The sequence below is a fragment of the Sminthopsis crassicaudata genome, chromosome 3 (assembly GCF_048593235.1).
Source record: "Sminthopsis crassicaudata isolate SCR6 chromosome 3, ASM4859323v1, whole genome shotgun sequence".
NCBI lineage: Eukaryota > Metazoa > Chordata > Mammalia > Dasyuromorphia > Dasyuridae > Sminthopsis > Sminthopsis crassicaudata.
In genome coordinates, this window is record NC_133619.1 from 247304236 (window position 1) to 247327668 (window position 23433).

General features: G+C 35.2%; 1 protein-coding gene across 1 annotated transcript in view; it reads left to right on the forward strand.

Annotated features, from left to right (window-relative positions):
- Nucleotides 1-20350, forward strand: part of ATP10A (ATPase phospholipid transporting 10A (putative)) — a 254377-nt gene extending 234027 nt beyond the window's left edge. Inside the window, exons 15-21 of the mRNA XM_074300324.1 lie at nucleotides 3486-3562; nucleotides 6805-6930; nucleotides 10581-10781; nucleotides 18001-18081; nucleotides 18278-18382; nucleotides 18772-18959; nucleotides 19090-20350. Of these exons, the coding sequence (XP_074156425.1) occupies nucleotides 3486-3562; nucleotides 6805-6930; nucleotides 10581-10781; nucleotides 18001-18081; nucleotides 18278-18382; nucleotides 18772-18959; nucleotides 19090-19765 (1454 nt within the window). The 3' untranslated portion in view covers nucleotides 19766-20350. The remainder of the gene's footprint in view (nucleotides 1-3485; nucleotides 3563-6804; nucleotides 6931-10580; nucleotides 10782-18000; nucleotides 18082-18277; nucleotides 18383-18771; nucleotides 18960-19089) is intronic.
- The last annotated feature ends 3083 nt before the right edge of the window (nucleotides 20351-23433 follow it).

Below are 23433 nucleotides of genomic sequence, written 5' to 3' on the forward strand. Positions count from 1 at the left end.
TACCCCTTTTTACATATGCATAAACTGAGATTGACAGAGCTTAAATGACATAACCAAAGTTACACAGCTAGTTAAGTGTTAATTGTCTGAGGCCACCTTTGAATTTAGGTCTTCCTAACCTCAGGGTCATTCCTCTATCCATTTTGTTATCTAAAATAAGTGGCATTGTCACTTATTGCCTGGATGACCTGGACCCAGTCACTTTATATTTCCGAGCATTATCTTTAGATAAGACCAAGCATACACAAAATGAGGAGATAAGCAAATTGCTGTTACATTTCTATCTCCCTCTCTAAATTTCTTGGTTCTCCATTTCCTCCTCAGCCACAAATATCCTCACTCTGCTGCTCTCTGGCAGCTTTCCTTTCTGATTTTCATTTCTTCCCTACCACCTAACCTAGACGCTTCAAAATATTCCTTCAAATTTGTTGAGAGGACAGTATTTGTTTGAGCTTAGTAGCATTAAAATATGATTGTTCCTTAAGAAATTTGCCTTTTTTGGAGAGTATAATATTAATCCAAATGGTGAATTTGGGTTTTAATTTGAGATGAGATGGGCTACCCTCCTCAAAATATTCCAGTTTACCTTACATGAGATCATGGTGGCACTCAAAGCTATACTCATGGAACACAAGCTGAGGCAGGTTCTATCAAACTTTTTGCTAAAAATCTTCATGGGGAGAAAGATGATTTCTAAGGGATCAGACAAGTTGGTCTCTATAGTGATATGAGTCACTCAAAAAAAATCTTGAGGTTGAAATGTAATTCTTCACTGATCACTTATAAGCACAAAACCCATCATTCTTTTTGCAAGTGTTAGAAATAAATCAGAGGGAGAAAACCATACCTGACTAATTAGCATCATTACCCTTCAGACTATTAATCTGTACAAGTTGTACAGATTTTGTACAAAAGTGTTTTGGGGTGGTGATCTATGATTTTATAGGCTAAAGAATACATCAACCCTTCTCCCTACACACTACAGTTAGGACTGTATCCATTAAGAGACAAGATTTTTAAAAGGAAAAATAGCTGAGACAATGCTACAGCTACAGAGTGAGAATTCCATGATAACCATATGTAATGGAAAGGAATTTTGAGCCCCTGAGCAAAAATTTCAGCACGATTATTTTGTCTTCTCTTGATAGCAACATCCTTTACTAACTATACTATATGTTTCTTTGGACCGTATAGGTGGCCACCATGTAGCACTCAAAGCTGCATGGAAAGATGTGACAGGTTCTATCAAACTAGAAAGATTCTGATAAAAGTACTCTGCTCTCTCCTCCATCTTTTGTGACTGCTCAGAGGGATTTGGAAAACCTGGCTGCCACTCCTGATTCTGTTAGTTATTGATTGTGGAATTTTGACTAAGTCTTGCTATCTCTGAGACTGACTCATACACATCATCTGTTAAAGTTTCATTTTGAAAACAAAAGGAGACAACCATGGGTCATTCAACAGTTTAAAAAAGGAGCTTTTTACTTAGCCATGGCATAGAAAGGCTAGCAAATGCTGCAGCACTTAATTTGGATAGCTGATCCACCCATCCCTTGCATCCATATGGAAACCATCTGGTCAACATAGTATGGTATGGTGACTCTTTCCAATTTTCAGGATAACTGCCAAGTCTGAAGAACCCCAGACTCCAAGTGGGTGGGCCCATAAGACCACCATCAAAGATGGCACAACTTTAAGCCTTGGTCCATTAGGCCAATTAATTGCTGAAGATAGCTTTGTTATTTTTTTTGGGGGGGGGTGACAAAACTAGCTTAATCTATGGGGAAGGGTGGGGAGAAAATAGTTAAAGTTGGTAGATAGTTGAGCTTATCATATGAGTTAAACTGGTTTCTAAAACATGCAAAGTCCTGTAAATTTTCTGAGAGTTCTAATACTAATCCAAAATTTGTTGGTCAATCCATTAAAGTTTCTGGTTCTCAGTTTTCTCATCTGTAAGGGAGAGGATTAAGCTAAATCAGGATATCTTAACAGAATTTGTGAACTGTTTAAGAAATATTTGGATGACTATGTCAATGTAATTGATTTCCTTTATATTTATAATATTCATTTAAAAGCACTGTTTTAAGAAATTTCAAAAAATAGAATCTTTCCCACAAAACCATGCTGCTTCCCTTGACATATAAGGACCAGATCAATAGACAAAATATCCCTGATGGATTCTTTCTTCATCTTACCATGTCTGTAGTGTTTTGTGTTCAATCATGTCTGTATTGTTTTAAAAGATATAATAAACTAGACAAGTATCTAGAGATTTATAGAGACAGTAAAGAGTCTAGAAATAATGTCATGTAAAGCATAATGAGAAAAGGGACCTGTTAAATTTGGTGAAGAAAAGTCTTAAAAGAGATGTGATGAAGGTCTTGGGATAGATTAAAATCTGTCATTTAAAAGAAAGGATGGGTTTAATCCTAGAGGAAAACAAGAGTCAGCAAATGAAGGTGATAGTTAAGGCAGATTCTCACTTAAGGTAAAAAAAAAAAAGACATTTAAATAACTAGAAATGTCCAAAACTAGAATGTGCTATCTCTGAGTAGTGGGGAATCCATTACTGGATGTTTTCCAGCACAGGCTAGATGATCACTTCCTTAAAGAGGGCACAAAATGTTTCCTTAATGGTAAGTTTAATTAGATGGGAAGCTATATCCATCGATAGTGGATAGAGTGTCAGGCTTGAAGTTAGTCAAACTCATATTGCTAAGTTTAAATCTGGCCTCAGACACTTTTCAGCTGTGTGACCCTATCCAAATCAGTTCACCCTGTTTACCTCAGTTCTTCATCTATAAAATGAGCTGGAGAAGGAAATGGCAAACCACTTAGCCAAGTATCTTGACTAGAAAAACTCTGCCGAAATAATGGGGCCACAAAGAGTCAGATATAGCTGAAAAATAATAGTAATGATCAAGGTTGAGTTAGAATAGATGATCTCTAAGGTTCCTTCTTTTCCTAAGATTCCATGACCCAAGACTTGTCTTTGACTCTCATCTAACTATGTGGCACTAAGTTAAACCGTTTAAATCTCTGAATCATGGTTTCCTGCTCTAAAATGAGGAGATTGAACTTTTAAGATCCTTCCAAGCTCTAATAGTACACAAACAACTTAAAATTTTAAGTCTTAGTTTTATTTCTAAGGGATTAATCAAAATTTTCAAGCAAGTTTCTAATAGGAACAACCCAAGATATATTCTTTGATATTCTTAAAGCCATTTAGGTCCAATACTTTAAGACAAAGCCACCATATAATATTGCTTTTATGCTATTACCTGAAGGTCTACCAGACCAGATATTAAGTTCTAAAGCATTTATCATCTGCAAAAAATATCTGTTTCTCCCATCTGATTGTAATGTCTTTGGAAAAAAGCCTCTGTATCTTTCAGGAAGAGAAATGCTCTAACGTGTGAAACCTTTTTGTGTATTTACTTTCATAGTCAGATCTAGATTCACATAGTTTTGTCCTTTATTTATAGGTGATGGAGCCAATGATGTCAGCATGATCCAAGTAGCTGATGTTGGTGTGGGAATCTCTGGTCAAGAAGGCATGCAGGTAATATCTTTGACCAGTGTTTTTAGGGAAACAGCTAATCAAGGGATTGTCTAGGGGGCTTTTGTTCTGAAAAGGTTGCTTCTTTAACAGGGAACAGTCATTGACAGCGTCCTATAGACTTCTCTGTATAGACTTTGTCCAGATGAGATGAAGTGATAATTGCCTTTCTTCTCAATAAGCTAGTCTGCAGTTCCCTTGTACAATAAGCTGACTTTCCTATTAGACTATGAGAGATAAGAAATACAAAATTTTGACATAGTTAACAGTCTTCCAATTTGTATATTTTCCATAAATATATTGAAAAAGTACATGAGAATCAGGGAGGTATAGGAGGTACAGTACTACCCATGGGGTCTGAAAGTATTTAAATCCCACCTCTGACATAGACTGATTGTGTGACCCTGATTAACCCACCTAATTTTTCATCCCACTGAATTTTTCAGTGCTCTAAGCAATTCTTTTAAGACTATTAAGTTTCAGGAAAGGTTCTGATCTGTATCTGGAGAGAGGATTTTCTCATCTGGAAGTTTGATATACCAAAGAAATTACAGGCTCATTTCCTGTATAAAAGTAAAGCTACCTATATCTCTTTGTGTTATTGTACAATGGATTATTGTAAAGGAAGACTTTCTCTCAGAATCATGGCTCTTCCTTTGAAGGCATATTTAGCATTCTTGGAACCAGAGCAGTGGTTTGTTCTGTGATGAATATAACACATAAAGGAGGCTACACTCTGACTTATGTAAAGATTTGTTTGATCTAAAAGATCGTCTGATTCCATTGGTCTCAATTATAATGTGTTTGTGGGATCATACTATGATGGAACTGGAAGGGATCTTTGAGATCATGCAGGCCAACCCCTGCATTTTTACAGATGGGGAAACTGAGGCCTAAGGAGGTCAAGTACTTTATCAAGCTATACAGATCGAATGAGCAGCATTTTATTCTGAGTCCTCTGCTTCTAAATCCAAATCTTTTTCTACTGCAGCAGGTAGATAATATTTTTGTCATCTCAGTATCTCATTTTAACTTCCCTATTGCTGTCCCATTTAGGGTGTCACCATCCTCCTAGTCATCTTGCTATCTGGGTACTATCCTCCATGTTGTTTCTTACTTCCCCACCTTCCTATATTCTATCATTGATAAAGCCCTATAATTTATATCTTGGCAACATCTCATTTCTCTTCTCTGACATTTCCATGTCTGGTGCAGGCTTTCATAACCTAATATCTTGTTCGGTAGCCTGTTGGTTGGGTCTCCCAGCCACAAGTCTCTCCCTCCTCCAATCCATCTCTACACATCTGTCAAATTGATTCCTAAAATATTTTTTGTTGATGGTGTTCAGTTGCTTCAGTTGGGTGTTTGATTCTTGATAACCCCTTTTGGGGTTTTCTTGCCATTTCCTTCTCCAGTTTTTGTTTTTGTTTTGTTTTGTTTTGTTTTTTGTTATTATTGTTCATTTAATTTTGTTACTCAAATGAAAAAAGTCATATTGAACATGTTAAAGAAATTTGGACAATAGAGAAGGATTACTGTTCTCTGATTTCAGAATAAGGAAATATGGTACTCTGTTTTGTCAGCCCTGGTTAGCTTGGTTGTTTAGGATATGACATTAATGTGAAGAGTTCTATTCCCGATTAAAGTGTTAGCTCCAAACAGAAGTCAGGGCCTCCTTGATGGAATGCAAATAGCTACCTCTTGGATATATGATTTCCTCATGCTTAAATGAGAAAGATGGACTAAAGAATTTTTTATGGTATTTTATTTTTCCAAATATATACAAAAATAGTTTTCAACATTCACCTTTATAAAACCTTGTGTGTCAAAATTTTCTTCTCCTTCCTCCTCCTGCTCTAAGACAGCAAGCAATCTGACAGGTTAAATGTATGCAATTCTTCTAAACAGATTTCTATATTTGTCATGTTGAGCAAAAAAAAAAAATCAGATCAAAAGGAAAACAAACAAACAACAGCACAAAAAAGGTGAACATATTTTGTTTTTATCTGCATTCAGCCTTCATAGTTCTCTCTCTGGAGGTGGATGGTATTTTCCATCACAAGTCTATTGGAATTGCCTGAATCACCTCATTGTTGAAAAGAGTCAAGTCTATCACAGTTGATTATGACATAATTTTGTTACCGTGTACAGTGTTCTCTTGGTTCTGCTCACTTCATTTAGCATCATTCCATGGAAGTCTTTCCAGGCTTTTCTGAAATCAGCCTGCTCATCAACTAATGACTTCTTAATTAATCTTTTTTTTTTCTATCATGGATCCCTTTTGAAAATCATTTTAAATGTTTAAAATATACATGATTCCAAAGAAAATTAATTATGCTTACATAGTTGGGGTTTTTTTTTGGGGGGGTTGGGTATTTTTTTTAGAAATTTTTTAGACTCTAAGGTAAGAACTACTGATTATTAAACGATCTTAAGATTTCCTTCTAGTGCTAAGTTTCTGTAACTAAGAGAACCAATCACTACTATTAGAAAACCAACTTGAAGTATACATCTTACCAGTACGAAAGGAATTATTTTCATATACTTTTTTTTATTTCAAGAGGATAGCTAGAAATATTAAAGAAATAGAATAGTCTGAACCCCAAATTTGCCTCTCTTGGATATATTTGATAACTTAGAGGAATTAAGGCTCTAAAAGTAATTAAATTCTTCCTTGTACTATAGTCAGCATTTTTATTTATGAACAAAATAATTCTTTTAAAGTATTCATCTTTATCTCTTAATTTTTTTGTGTGTCATAGGTTTTGTTTGGCTGTTAAATGAATGTGTTATTCATTTGTCACACAGTGGCTAGGATTCACTTCTTTCCTATGCATCCTTGTTCTAAAGTAATTCATTAATAAGGACATATTAGTAAGAGTAATGAGAAAATCAACTTTAGTAATTAGATTTGCATTCATGTCAAAAAAAATTTTAAAGAAGGCTTCTGTTGGGTAGCAGCTGTGTTTAGTAGTGGCTGGCTAGATAGATAGATGCCTTGGATTTAAAAGTATGACACATACTAACTGTGTGATCCTACTCAAGTCACTTAATCAACGTTCCAGACAACTGTAAGACTGTTTCAGAGAAGTTGCCTATATGCTCTGAGAGGTCCATCCCTTCACAAATGAAAACACAAGTCCAAAACTAAATAAATGCAACAAAGTTTCCATGTTAGAAATATGTAGCAGACATGGTTTTTAGTTATATAATTCAGTATTTATTTTGCTACTTTCCTTTTTAAGGCGGTGATGGCAAGCGACTTTGCAGTCCCGAGGTTCCGACAATTGGAGAAACTTCTGCTTGTTCATGGACATTGGTGCTACTCCCGACTTGCTAATATGGTGCTTTATTTCTTCTACAAAAATGCGGTAGGAGTTTGCCTTGACTCAAAGGATTCTGAGTGCTTCCCATGTTCATTTTGTATGAAACATAGATTAGGTCACAACCTGAAAACTGGTTTGTAAGCAAAAAAGTGACAGCTGAAAGAAAGCTTGCTGTTATCCACAGACTAGGTAGACAGTGTAAAGTCAGACACCACTTGTTATTGAATGTGAAAATTAAGTGATAGGGGAAAAAATATTGTCTTCACAAAACTTTCTTCCCAGGACAGTCAATACCTTTCATTTAAATCTAACTAGATATATGAAGTGGAAATGCCCAGATCTCTCTGTATTATTGGGAGGAGAGTGATTAGATGCTTTTCTCTTTGCTTAATTCCATTTTTAAAATCTCTTATACTTCCTTTAAACTAGGGCTTTTTAGACTTTTTCCACTTGTCACCCCTTTTCATCTGAGAAATGTTTATGCAACTTTAGGTATATAGAAACACAAAATAAATATACAGACCAAACATTTATCAATATAAATCATAATTTATCAATATAAATCATAATTTGGCAATCCCACATTTAGTTGTGTGACTATGGGGTTGTGACCCACAGTTTAAAAAGCTTTGCTCTAAACTGTTATTACTAAAAGAGGATCATAGAACTGGAGCTCAATGGAACCTCAAAAGTCTTGATATAAAGCTTTAATTCAATGTCTGATGCCTCTGTCTCCAAAGCTAGCCATATTTCCAGTATGCCTTGCTTTTCAGAGGCTTAATTTTTTCATATTGGATGCTTGGGAATAAACTCTTTTGCATTCCTCCAATTTCTTCAAATAGATAAGATTAACACCTAGTTAAAACCAAATAACACATGTCTTATCTTAAATATTTAGTCTAAAAAATTAATTCAGATGAGTTTCCTGTTCCCTTAGAGCACATACTCAGTCTGGGCCTTTTCATCCTTGGTATTCTCTCTCCTTGTGTCACCTAACTCTGGATGCTCATTTATTCATTTATTCAGTAATTCAGCAAATTCTCATTGCATACCTAGTATGTGCCACTTAAACGTAATCTTACCATGAAATCTTTCAGAAAGAGAAAATAGATGGTATCTCCTGACTGCTGTGACAATTCTCTAGCCTCAGTTTCCTCATTTTTATCATGCCAGCATTTGGCTGTATTTTCCAAGGTCCCTTCTAGATCTAACAATCAAAAATGCTTAATTAAAATTCCACTGACTTAATGTAGTCTAAAGCTCAGAACATTTAACTTACAAATAAAAGCTTAAATGTACCACTAAGAGAAAAGTCAACCTCCTTCCACCCAAGACAAATGTTCTGTTTAGTAGGGATGACAGGAAGGGGGAAAGAACTGGGTGTATTTTTTTCTTTATATGTTTTAGTGGCTTTTGTTAACAAGTGTTTAATTGACTTGAGAAGTTCAAGGGTAACTGCTTTGCCTCCTAGAATGAGGAATTCATTAATTTCAGAAATAGGCTATATTCCCTTTCCAGAAAGGAACAGAAAAGTTTCCATAGCAACAAAGGTATGAGAAGGTTTTTTGGTACTAGAAAAAATTCTCAATTATCTAGGTTCCTGCTTTACTTCTTTCTTTCCTTAATAAATGTTTCATTAATGTGTTGGGAGAGAGGGGAGACGATAGAGAGAAGGAATTAAAGGAGGAAAAGAAGGCAAAAATGAAATCAAAATCCATTCATTTTGCAACCCCTTGACAATATGGGCTAGGGCAATATTCTGGGACTAGGAAATTTAAGCTATTGGTTAAAATTAGTTTTAAAGATGGATGTATGTTTTACCACAGTACTTCTCTGGACTAGTTATCTCAATAATATAGGTCTCCTCCAATTGTGCACATGGAAACTCATAAACACTTTTTCATTCTGTGAAATTCTTGCCTTTATCCTCCCATAAATTCTCCATGGAAGTTCTACCCAAAGTACGGATTCTATCCACTGGGATTCTATTAAAAATTGTTTGTTTTTTAAGCATTCAGGGGTATTAGTGGGCTATGCCTCTGTCATATCCAGGCAGCTAGATGGCACAAGGGATAGAGTATTGGGCATAGGGTCTAGAAGATCTGAATTCCTGCCTCAAACACTTACTAGCTGAGATATATATATATATATATATATATTCCCCCCTCCCCCGAGGCTGGGGTTAAGTGACTTGCCCAGGGTCACAAAGCGAGGAAGTGTTAAGTGTCTGAGACCAGATTTGAACTCAGCTCCTCCTGAATTCAAGGCTGGTGCTCTATCCAGTGCACCACATAGCTACCCCATAGCTGAGATAATTAAGTCAATGATATGTAATCTCATCACTGGTTTCCTCTGAATGGCCCTCTCTAAGTTGCTGAAGGAATATAAAATATTTACAAACCAAATTTACCATTATTCCTTCCCTGACATCCATTATATGCATTTTGTATAGTAAAATGATGTTTTTCCCTTCTATTTATTCCATTTGCCCCCATCTCCCCCCCCAAAAAAAAAATATCAGTATGAGGAAAGAGTCTTAGCAGTGATGTATCCCAGAAGGGAACTGTTGTCACAATAGATAAATATTTCTAAAGTGCTTTAAGAGTTTTACAAAATGTTTCCTCATGACCCTGTGAGATAAGCACTGCAAGGATTATTTTACAAATGATCAAATTGAGGTTTTGTAGACATAGTCACTTGTTAAGGCTCACATGTGTTTGTGAGTGTTGGACCTACCTAGGGTTTGAGCTCAATTGTCTTCATTCTAAGACTAGACCTCTTTTCATTACAATTAAAAAAATTATAATACCTTTGAGGTTGAGTCAAAGGAATTATAAAAGTTAAGAAGGTAAAGGTAAAGGATCAAGAATGTAGTTAACTTAAAGATGAAATAAATGTCTATGGCCAATTTATCAGAATAAGTTATGTGTAAAGTGGGAATAGTGATGCTTTTCACTTCCTATCTCACAGGTGTAGTGTGAAGCTTTAATAAAGTTATGTAAAATATTTTGTAACTATTAGATTTGTATATGTTTTAGCTATTCATAATCCCTCCATTAAAATTCTCTTGATGTCTTTTCCTGGCATGGAAGTGAACCCAAGTTCTAGAAGGTTAGACTACTTAAGGACAAGTTCTCAAAAGACTGACCAAGCTCAACAAGTTTCAAGTTACAAAACTATCTCTTGTCTAAGGATCACTTTTTCTCAATAAGATTCACCACCATATTGGCTTCAGGATATATATTTTTTTTCCCTTAGGAAACTTAAAGACAGTCTACAAAATTGTAGTGAAGTAGGAATTTAGGTCAATAGGAAATAACATATTCTTGAAATAATAATAAAAATTATTAGGTTGCTGTAATTATAAACATATGGAGTATCTTTATTCCAATATCCTGTTTATCTAACGGAATACCATTAGTGTCAGTGTCCTTTATAATGAAATAACCAGTTATTATTTAATCACAACGGCTTCCTTCTCTCCTAAAAGCCTATATTTTTCCATTGTTATTTACTTTAGAACTCTATGCTCTCTCATTTGCCTAGATATAATGAATAATTCTTTTATTTGTCTGTGGAGTTTTACCTTTTGGGAAATATTTAAACATGCTTGATGAAAATATTATTAATAACTTAAAAGAAATACTGGCCACCTTCTTATTAACTGAAAGCATACCTATCTCTTTTGCCTGCAGATGTTTGTGGCCCTTCTATTTTGGTACCAGTTTTACTGTGGATTCTCTGGGTCTTCCATGATTGATCAGTGGTTTTTGATCTTCTTTAATTTATTATTCTCATCACTTCCTCAATTAATTACTGGGGTGCTCGATAAAGATGTTCCAGCTGAAATACTGGTTGCCGTACCTCAGCTTTACAAAAGTGGACAGAACATGGAGGTAAACCCTTGTTCCTTCTGTGCCTTCGCTCTCTGCTCCCTCCCTGCCTGCTCTGACCCTTGATTTGAGAAAGAGTTGGTTCCTACAGAAATATTCTCTTCTTTGGAAATGTCACATTATATCTTACATGAAACCAGTCAGTCAACAAGCAATTATTAAGCACTTATTATATGCTAGACAACATATTAAGGACATGGGGGATTCAGATAGGCAAACACATGGTTTCTTCCCTCTAGCAGCTGACATTATATGGAGAATACAGCAAGAAAATAATTACATATGAAAGTCATGTGAATGGAGGGAGAAAGGGGGAAATGGATTGTTTGTTAAATCTTGTGGTATATTAAAATAGTTATGGAAGTTAGCCCTGGGCCTCATGCCCAAAACATAACAGAAACCAGAATTGAAAGTCATATGATAACTAGACAGTGAGTCTAAAAGAAATTTAGTGTACAGTCACACTTCATTAATTCATATACCACCACAAACTTCAAATCTAGTTATTCTCTTAACAAATCATTTTCTTCAAATCATTGAAGTAACATGACTTTAAAAGTTTCTCCAGGAGAACATACCTTATTGGCTTGGTTAGAGTTCTATAATTCAGACTTATCTTTAATGCAGATAAATTTTCCAATAGTCTTGACCATACTTCTTTCTTTACAGTCCCATTTTATATGTTTTTCATGGGAAACTGTGTCTAACAGGGTGTTTTTGAGTGTATTTACTGTAGATAGACAGATGCTTGTACCTAATAATATGGAGACTGGAGGAGGATGTGGGAATAGCTATAAGAAGAGCAGCATGGGTCTGGTGAATATAAATGTGGCCAATATAGATTTGGCAGACCAAAGAATGATTTTGAGGACTTGCAGATTTTTTTTTCAAACCATCTGCAAGTCTGTGTCCAAATGCAGACTTTCTTTAAGAAGCTGGACATTGGGACAGTTAGATGGCACAGTAAATAGAGCATTGGCTCCTGGAGTAAGGAGGACCTGAATTCAAATATGGCATTAGACACTTAAAATTTCCTAGCTGTTTAACTCTGGGCAACTCACTTAAACCCAATTGCCTCACAAAAGAAAAAAAAAAAGAAGCTGGACATTAAGTTTGTTTTCTTTTTCTGGATAAATGTTTATGGTTTGTTTTATTTTTGGTGTGTATTTCCATTGTCTCTTGAAAGTCGGGGAATCTTTTTTTTAGTGTTTTCACCTTATTTTTCCTTTGAATCATCCAAAGTTATTGTTTCTCTTCCAAACCCATTGATAAATTTCCATTTTTGCACACCTATGTCCATGTGTCTGTTTATCTCTGTGTCTTCTTTACCCTTGAACTCTCAGTGCATTTCAATTTTGGCATTCTTCTTTTCTCACAGATTCCAGGTTTTACCAGATTATTAACTTTTCAGAGTCACTTGGAATTTTGAATGCCCATATCCACAATTAAAAGGGCTTTAGCAAATGCTGTCATTGCTAAGAGTTTGCTAAAAGTATACTCCATGTTTTATTTATTGTTTTATTTATTTCGAGGAAGATGACCATTGACTTCACAGTGTTGGAGTTAGGGTATGGTATGTTTGGTGGTGGCTGATGATACCAGTATGAATTCAGAGGCACTGCCATAGAATGGTCTGTGAGAATATTTAGAGTATAAGTGGCTCTGTATTTGCACAGCTCATTTTTTTATACTACCATAAATATTTGGACTTCTGCAAATAACGCTTTTAGAAACATGTATTATGCAAAGAAAAGCAGTAAACATTTTTCAGGGGTGATTTGCTACCACAAATACCTATTCTTTAATAACAATATTTCCCTACAGCTATTCTATCTGCAACTTTGAATTATGAAACATCATGATCTCAGATTCAGATTTGCAAGTGACTCAAAGGGCCACCCAGAAAATACATGATGGGTCTAAATATGCTTCAGAATATCATAAAACATAAGATATATGCAAAGTGACATAAAAATATTAGAAGTATATAACCCCAAAAAATGAAGTGGCTCAATTAGCAAGAATTAAGAGATGGCAGATGGACAGGCTGTATGCTATGTTTGGTATCCTTGCAATATTCATTAATGAATGGAAAACCTTTACTATATTCAGTGGAACCCTTATAGAGTATTTATGGAAAGACAGGAATAAGAACCATCAATCAGTCAACCAAATAAGGATTTATTAAATATGTACTAAATGCCAAGAATTATATTAGGTACATAAAGAAACAATTCCCTACACAATTTCCCTAGACAAAGGTGCATAAAAATACATAGAGAAAAAATATAATACAGAGTAGTTCAATAGATGTTAGTGGGGGGATCTGAAAAGACTTTATGTAGAAAGTAATATTTGAGCTGTGCTTTGAAGAAAGAGAAGGACTCTATGAAGCAGAAGTGAGTAGAGATTCCATATCAGATGAGAGGGGTAGCTAATGCAAAGTTGAAGGCAGGAGTAATGTGCTGGTTTGCAGCTAGAAGGGGCAATCTCTGTTGAATTACTGCAGTTAAATCAATAAACAATTAGGTCTAAGCCCAAAAGTATAAATAAAAGAACAATGTACAGGACTATCAAATTATCTGATGACCTGTTCAATGTGGCTGGAAAGAGAGGTGAAGACCATGTTTTAAGAAGCTTTTAAAACTTCACAATCAGTTTATATTTCATCCTAAAGGCAGCGGGAAGCCATTGGTCTTTATGGCGTGAGGAAGCTACGTCAGACCTGCATTTAAAAAAAAAGACTTTGGCAGAAGTGTGTGGAAGATAGTGAAGCAGTTGAGAGGTTGTTAAAATGATATAGGGGAGAGAGGCTAAGCTAAGTTAGTAGCTATGTGAGTGCTGTTGTAAAGGTAGAAACAGCAAGATTCATCAACTTATTGAGTATGTGGAGTGAGGAGGTAAAGATAATGCTGAGATTACTAACCCGGAAGGCTGGAAGAATGGTGATGCTTTTGTCAGAAAATAGAAGCATTTAGAAGAAGGATGGGTTTGTGAGGAAAGATTAGTTCTATTTTAAACATGGTAAGCTTAAGATACCTGTGGGACATCAAGATAGAAAGGTCTGTACTGGTAGAAAGAATGGCTGCACCAAAGTGATCACAGATCCATCTCAGTATGGGGGGAGAAGGAAAAGGAAGTAAAAAGAGAAGACTTTAATAAAGCATTCTTGTTCTGGTAGGGTGCTGCCTTTCACATCGCTCTTGGAATTCAGCAGCTTTTTAGAAATAATAATAGTGCAAAGAGCATTCATGTTGATTCAGTAAAACACATTATTCCTTTTGCAGAGTTTATCTCCCTGTGCTGATATATCCCAGTGTGCATATGCACAAAAAGAAAATAGTTTTGCTGCATATAACCATATATTTTAAAAGTAATATACAAATGTTATGTATATATGAACATATAATTCACATACCCATGGGTGTTTTATATACACATATATGTATGTAAATATATGCATATAAATGTACACACATAATTGATAATGGTAAGAATAAGATGAACCTTCAGTTTATCCCATGCTGAGGAATTAATTATCTTCTGGTCAGACATTAGTAATGGACACTGATTGAATGTTCACTAGAGCACATCATTGTACTTACAGATATGTTCTGTAATTCACATTTGAGAATAACAGATATATTCTCTAACTCACATTTGAGAATAACCAACTTTGATACTGGTCTCTCTATCTTGGAGGCAGTGAATAGAGCTGTGCTGTATCTCAAATAATATGGGCTTGCCGATAGAAAAGTTAATTCTTCTCTTGTTGAATTTGAATGGAAGCCAAGAAAAATCATTGACTTTTAGCTAGGAAAAGTTTGGTTAGAAAACTCACTTCCTATTGGAAATTAGCATTAGGGATTAACATGGGATAAGTATCTATAGTCTTACAAATCCACCTAAGAATTGTTAAGCTGCAGTAAAGGAATAGACTGAAGTAGAAATTATAAAACATTTCCCTTTGTGCCTAATTTCAATAGGAATGCAATCATCTGATCATCTCAGGAGCTATTTAAACTGAATAGTCTCAGACCTATGTTTTAATATGATTCTGTAAAACTTCAGTTGTTCTGAATCTTCCCTCTATCTCCACCATGACCATGAATTTTTAAAAATAGCATCTACTCTGGTTATACATGCATACATATATACCTGGCATTACATGTACCTGTTATTGGCCACCAGATTCTCTGATAATTCTGTACATTGTAATTTTATTTATGTTTGCTTTAAAACTAATTTTTATTGGTTTAACTGATAGCTACTGAATTAATTCAACAAAGATTGACTTATTAAGGACTACTCTGGGTTCTAGATGTATCAAGAGGAAAATTATAGTCCCTACTTTAGGAAGTTTGTAATCTGGGGTGGGAAGGATGAGACATGTACACACATAATAAAACATAGGCTAAAATAAAGTACACAGGAGAAATTAAATAAAGGAGCAAGAGTCAATGAAGGAGGAATCTATTTAAAAACTGTGGAAATCAGGGAAGAGTTCATGGAAGAACTGACCTCAAAGGAAGAGAATAACATCAACAGCCAGAGATAACAGGAAATTCCATTTCAATAATGGTGGTCAGGTGGTCAAAATTTACAGAAACAGAAATGGTTGGGACAAAATGGGAGAAAATTGAGTGATCCAGTATGGTTGTAACTTTGGGTAGAAAAAGAAGAGTATTAAGAAATAATGTTGAAAAAAGTTGAATAGAATCAATTTGTGGAGCATTTTGAAAATCATCCCAAAGAAATTTTTTTTATTCTTTTGAAAATATGAAGGCATAAAATCTTAGGAGGAAGGAAATGACATATCAAGATTTGTGTATGCATTACAGAATCTGAAAACCTCAGATTTGAAAGAGTCCTACAAAGATTTGCCCCCCATAACCTATCTGCTAAGTAGTCATCCAGCTTTTCCTTCAAGACCTCCAGTGAGGAGAAAATCCACTACCTTTTGAAGCATTCCATTCCACTTTTAACTGATGTTAGGAATTTTTCCTGCTATCAGAGCTGTGGCAAATTGTGACTCCAATTTACCAATTTCTCCTACTACTGACTTCTGGAATTAAACAAAGAAAATTCATCCCTTTAAATAGCACCCCTTTAAACACTTGAACACAGCTTTCAGTTTCCATCCCAAGTCTCCCTGTCTCAAACCTAAACATCCCAGTTCCTTCACATTTCTTTTTATTACATAAGCAACTTCTATCCTTTTATTTTTACTCCTTTCAAATATTCTTCATCTCTTTAGTCTTCTTCCTAAAAATAGGGCATCCAGATTTAGCATGATATTTCACATGTGGTCTTAAGAAAGCAAGAAGGCTAATTGGGTAGACAAGAGAAAGAGTAATTGATAATGAGAATACAAGGTAACTTATTCAGTTATTTAAACATATTTGTCTCTTCATGACCCCATTAATCATAATGTGTCAAACCCTTCTATCATTCACCATCTTGCAAAATATGTTCAAGCTCATGTTTATTGCTTCCGTATTATCCATCTCTGCCATCCCCTTTACCTTTTGCTTTCAATCTTTCCCAACAACAGGGTCTTTTCCAACGCATCCTATCTTCTCATTATGTGATCAAAGAATCTAAGCTTCAGTATTTGATCATCTAGTGAATAGTCTGAATTTCTTTAAGTATTGATTGATTTGACCTTCTTGCTGTTCTTGATTGACTTCTACAGCACCACAGTTGGAAAGCAGAGATACTTAACTTTCTTTATAGTCCGTCTCACAGCCAGACATAACCACTGGGAAAAAAACCATAAATTTGATGATATATTCCTTTGTCAGCAAAATGATACATGCTTTTTAGCAAACTGTACAGATTTGCCATAACTTTCCTTCTAAAGAGCAATCATCTTTTAATTTCGTGGCTGCAATTGCCATCTTTAGTGTTCTTTGAACCCAAAAATGTAAACTCTGACACTGCTTCCATTTCTTCTCCCTCTATTTTCCAAGAAGTGATGGAACCAATTGCCAACATTTATGTCTGTTTTTTTTTAACGTTAAGCCTCAAGCCAGAGGTTTCTTAACTCTTTTTCACTTTCTGCCATCCAAGTACTATCATTTGCATATCTGAGATTGTTCATATTTCTTCCAGCAACCTTAATTCTGACTTTGGATTCATCTAACCTGGAATTTCATGTGATACAATCTATATATAGGTTAAATAATTAAGATGAATATACATCTTGTCATATTCCTTTTCCAGTGTTTGGTCAGTTCTGTTGCTTTTTCACCTGCATACAGATTTCTTAGGAGGCAAGTAAGATAATCTAGTACACCCATCTCTTTGAGAACTTGCCACATTTTGTTGTGAGCCACATAATCAAAAGCTTTAGTATTGTCAATGAAGCAGAAGTTGATGTTTTTCGAGAACTCCCTTGCTTTTTTTATATTTCAGAAAGTGTTGGCAATTTGGTCTCTGATTCTTCTGCCTCTTTGAAAATAACATGTTCTTCTGGTAATTCTCAGTTCACATATTACCAAAGTCTACGTTGGAAAAATCTTAAGCATAACCTTGTAAAATGAGCACAATTGTCCAGCAATTTGAACCTTCATTGCCATTCGTTTGGATGCATACGTAAAGTGATATTTTCCAACCACTATTGAATTTTTCAAATTGGCTGGCATATTGAATATAAAACTTTAATAGCGTCATATTTTAGGGTTTTAAATAGTTTACTTAGAATTCTTTAACTCTACTAGCTTGCTAAGGTTCAATTGTCTTCATTCTCCAGGATGTCTGGCTCTATATTAATAACCACACCATAGAGATTATTGGTGATACTAAAATCTTTCCTGTATAGTTCTTCTGTATATTTATACCACCTCTTCTTATTTTCTACTTCTAACTCCCTACCAATTTTGTCTTTTATCATGTCGATTTTATATGAATGTTTCTTTGATATCTATATTTTCCTAACCTCAGCTTATTCTGAGTTTTATCACTCATACCTCTATTTTTAGAGATCTTGTCATTCCTTTTTAATTCATCTTGTTATGTATCCTTTCTTTCCATCTTCTTTACAGTTTATCTTTCATATTACATATTTATATATACATATGTACACATATTGTATACATTTTATCTTTTATATATTTTAAGATATATAGATATAGCTATGTATTGGTTAGTAAGAGGAAGTCTTTTTAGACAATGTTCAACTCAGTCTCCCTTTTTGTTTTCTTTTCTTTTTTCCTCACAGGAATATCAGCCCTACATGTTTTGGATGAACATGATTGATGCTGCCTATCAAAGCCTGGTTTGCTTTTTCATCCCTTACTTTGTAAGTTGGCTTTTTTCTTTTTTTCTTTCTTTTTAGATTTTAATTAAGTTTTTAAAATTTTGAAGTTAAAACACTCTTCTGTTCTCTGAACACAGAAGAATTTGATCACTTTCTTGAAGTTAGTCTTTTTCTTCAATTTATATTGATTGGCTTTACCTAGTGCCCCACAAACACTCAGAATCTTGTTTTTTTGCAGGCCTATCATGACTCTGATGTTGATATATTTTCTTGGGGAACTGTCATCATGACAATAGCTCTCTTCACCATCATACTGCATTTGGGCATTGAAACCAAAACTTGGGTAAGAGCCACAAAACTCAGGATTTTGTTTTGTTTTGCTTTGTTTTAAAGAACAAATGTTTGTTTTCCCAAATTTAATACTTCTGCTATTTATAAATACAGTATGTGTGAACACCACATGAACATACCAACTAACCTTCACTTTCCAGAAATAGGAAAAAATAAAGTTTTAGTGATTCTAAAGGGGCCTTTGCCCACACACATATTTTTAGGCTTCAATTAAAATTTTTGTACATTCATACCCAACCTCTTCCCTATTTTTTCTTCTTCCCTTCCTGTGTTCCACACTGACACCAAGGATACTACCCACCTCAAGAGGAAGATCATTGAATCATTGAATAAAAGAAAAATGAAAAAAAGTCTTTTATTTCTCTCTTTTTTTTCTCCCAGACTTGGCTCCATTGGACAGCATGTGGCTTTAGTATCCTTTTATTTTTCATTGTGGCTTTGGTGTACAATGCCTCTTGTTCAACGTGTTTTCCTCCATCTAATCCTTACTGGACTATGCAAAAGTTAATGGGTGATCCCATGTTTTACTTGACTACTATCATATCATCTGTTGTTGCCTTATTGCCCCGGTAGGTATTGTTTATCATGCTTCCTCCAACTATAGCTCCTTTTGTTCTCTTGATATAATTTTTATCATGCAATACCTATCCCTAGTAACCAGTTGCTTTTTGTTTATCTTTTATTCTGCATCATCTCTAGATTTTTGTATAGAACATTCCAAGGGACGCTCTTCCCAACTCAACTTCAGCTGGGGCGCCAGTTGGCCAGGTGGGCCCCAAAGAAATTGAATGTTCCCAAAGACACCATTTCTCAGCCACATCCTGCAGGAGAACAAGAATTAAAAAGCTCAACTTTGACGGGCAGTGATAACTCTGGACCCCCTCCTCACTTTCCACTAGCATCTCAGTCTGGACTTCAACCAGCTTCTGTAACAGAGTCAAAGAGTGAGCACAGGACAGCAAATGTGAATGTCCAGTCCTTGAATGACACTATGATGGACAGCTTAAGGGGACACTCTCCAGTGCCCCAAAGACCAGAAGGTGCTATCCAAGAGGGACCATCTGGGGATTCTGAGGGGGAATCCTCCACCAGAGAAGTATCCCCTCTGTCTTCTATTCTAGATCTGCCAGACTTCAGTTTACTAAACTGGATTTCATCCACACCATTGTTTAATGGGTTTGGAAGAGCCTTTCGGCTTTCTCAGAGTAGTTTACAAACTGACATGCTGGGCGGCACATTTTTGTCTGTTGGTTCCCAGCTGGATCAGGACTTAAAAGGTTTTAAAAGAGAGACCTCAGACTGCTTCCAGGAGAAAGTTAAAGGGACTGCAGCTGTTTGCCACAACAGTGAAAATCTTGAAACAACCTTTTTATAATATGAACTTTAATAATATTTATGTTTTCTATTTGCACAGAAGAGTTATAGTAAAAATGTCTTTAAATGTTTCCAGGATTGAAACAGGAAATTAGAGGTACCAAAAAAAAGTTTATTTTTTAAATTTTAAGTAGAGTATATTGAAAAAGATCAGAGCTTTAAAATATAAGAAAAAAATTGCACTTGAAAATTACATTTAAATCTATTTTTTCATCTCATTTTATAAGAAAATGCAGTATGTTTTATTTTCTTCAAAATGCTTTACTTAACATCCTGTCTGGAAGTATAAGCATTGTACCTAGTTCCCAGGGCATTGGTTTTCATCACTGTTTTATGGCAGGGATATAGGTGGTCATAAAGGAGAAATCATTCTACACACTCAAACAGCAAATCCTACCAAGTGTGTTGCTCATCTCTACACAAAAAAAGAAAAGTAGGTAGAATTTCAGGAAAACTGATTCCGTCCTTTAATGTCATTCAGGTAGCTTATAAATATCACATTATGAGTATTTCATCCCCTATGTAATATTTCACCTGTTTAAAACCATAACAAACAATAAATAAATGTTCATATTGCAAAGAAAAAGTGTCCCCTGTTGCCATTAGTCAGTTTGTATATTTATACCTTCCAGATTATGTTTCCAGGATGGCATAATACTCCTAGCCCATTGGGACTTTTATGCATTATAAAGAAGGTGGTTTGGTAAAAAGGAAAGTACTAATACCATTGCTTAGGCTTTGATGGTTACAACTTCAGCAAACACTTCAGCTTTCTGGGCCTCTATTTCAGGAAAATAATGGCTTCTATGGTCTCTTTTAGGTTTGAATTTATGATCCATGCCATCTCATTCAGAGCCATGTTTTAAGTCAACTATGTACCTACTATGATCATACAGAGAAAGACAAGAAACAGGAACTCAGAGTCTAACAGGAAAGAGAAACTTTATATAAACAAAATATACGCAGCGTAAATTAGAGATAATTTAGAAAAAAGGCAGAAACTTTAAGGAAAGCTAGGAAAAACTTCTTGCAAGTACCTTAAGGTGAGAAGGGCAGAGATAAGAAGGGATAGCATTCTAGACATGTAGAACAGCCAGTGAAAATTCTTTGAATTGGGAAATGGAGTGTCATGTTCAAGAAACAGTGTCATTAGATCACAGAATATGTAAAGGGAAGTCAACTAGCTAGAATTTGGAGAGGAAGGGGACCTTAGGGATAGTCCATTCCAACTTCCTCATTGTATATTCAAGGAAGCACAAAAATATGCAATGTCTTACCTGAGGTCACAGAGAATATACCCCTGTGAAAAGAACACTGGGTTTGAAGTAGAAACAAGTTTAAAGACTAGAAATGAGAGAAAGCGAGAGTGAGAGTATGAATGGTTTCAATATTAGCTTGGGCGCTGAGAATGGACCGCTGGACTTGTCTATTTCCTGGCTTCTATATATGTACAAAATTTTGCCGAACTAAATAACCATTTGGTATCTGATTGGGATTCTGATTCTCTATCCAGTTGGCCAAAGAAGATAATGTCTATTTTCCATGTCCTTGGTTTCAGCCAGCTGCTTTCAAGAAGTCATGATTGATGGATAGGCAGATGGATTGGGGACAGTCAGAGGCTCTATAACTTTGGATTTCCCCTACCCAGAAGTTTCCCATTTCCTGAGCTTACAAATCACTTTACAAATTACAAACTTATCTTCTTTTCCCAGATGCACTTTAAGGAGACCTACTTAACACATACTCAAGTAGTTCAATGTCCAAGGTTTGTGAAAAACAGAAAAGACTGAGATAATAACTAAAACAGATATAAAGGATTAGTCTGTCAATGGATATAGTCAATCTCTCTAAGATGAATAGTAGATGGGTTTCTAAGACATAAACTATCACTTTGTAGAACCTGGATTCTGTTGTCACCTCCATCACTTAGGAGACTAATTTCATCTCTCTGGGCCTCACTTTCCCATCTATAAAATTCAGCAATTGAACTGAATTATCTCTAAGGTCCCTTTCTATTCTATGTGAAGCATACTGACTAATCCCTTGAGCTGTAGAGAAGATAAACATTGTTATTTAAGCAAGACACCATAGAAGGATTTTTTACTTAATAGTGATTGGCTATTCCTTTGTCCCAGTTGTCCTTTGTCCTTTATAAATCTTATTTATATATAGTTTTTTGCATGTTGTCTTCTTCCCTTGACTGAGCTCTCTGAGAGTAAAGGCTGTTATTTTGCCTTTCTTTGTGTCTGTATCCCTTAGCAGGGCATTGAGCATATAATAGGCACTTAATAATTTCTTATTGGCTTGACTTGTTAATTTGTGATTTTTTTTAATCTTAATGAATAAGCTTTGAATCTACTCTTGACTATCAGTTTATGAAGTAATTAAGTGTCTACTATTGTTAAGTCCACTGTGGAGATATAAAGAACCTACCTCACTCTACCCTTTCCTTTCTCTTGATGGAGACAATGTAGATATATCTTCAAAATACATACAAAATAACTACAAGGCAATTTCCCAACTGGGGGTGGGAGAAGGGAAGATAGTAAGAAACACTAACATGGTTCTCAAACTTTCATTTTCCATGTTGTTCTTTCTGTCCAGTTGTATTGATTTTTCTTAATTTTGACTTATAATTTGCGCCCTGAACTTTTACACTTCCTCCCTGTCTCTGATTCTGACTTTTCCATGACTAATAGATCAATGGAAGAGTTTGTGTAATGGATTGAGAGCTGGTCTTCAAGCAAAGAGGAAATAGGTTCAAATCCTAACTCTTCCCTGTATTGACTGGTTGCCTTTGGGCAAATCACTTAATTGTTTTAGGCAATAAATTGAACAGAACAATGTCAGATTGTATTAGAAGAGGTTGGAGGCCCACACAGGAACTCCATATGCTAATAAAAACATATGTATACATATATATATATATATATATATACCTATACACACATACACACAAAGGTCTTTTTTTTAATTATAACTTTTTATTGACAGAACATATGCCTGGGTAAATTTTTACAACATTATCCCTTGCGCTCACTTCTGTTCCGACTTTTCCCTTCCCTCCCTCGACCCCCTCCCCTAGATGGCAGGCAGTCTTATACATGTTAAATATATTATAGTATATTCTAGATACAATATATGTGTGCAGAACAAAATAGTTCCCTTGTTGCACAGGAAGAATTGGAATAACCTGGGAAGAAAAACAAAAATGCAAACAGTTCACACTCATTTCCCAGTGTTCCTTCTTTGGGTGTAGCTGATTCTGTCTATCATTGATCAATTGGAACTGAATTAGATCTTCTCTTTGTTGAAGATATCCACTTCCATCAGAATACATTCTCATGCAGTATTATTATTGAAGACACACAAAGGTCTTACAAAATTCTTAAGAGTACACTAAGACCATGCCATGAATATATGTGTCCACATTTACATATACACATAAACACATATAATACACATGTATATACAAACATCCTACCAAACATACCTCATTTCCCCAAGCTGTAGCTGTTGACTTTTGGCTGTTAGGCCTTTATCTCCCACTATAAAAGAATAGGTCTTTAATACTTTTATTCTGTGATTCAGCAGAAAGCTACAGAAGCATTAAGAGATAGCCACCCACTATGTTCTTTGTGCTATAAACCAAGATCTCATTAAACTGAA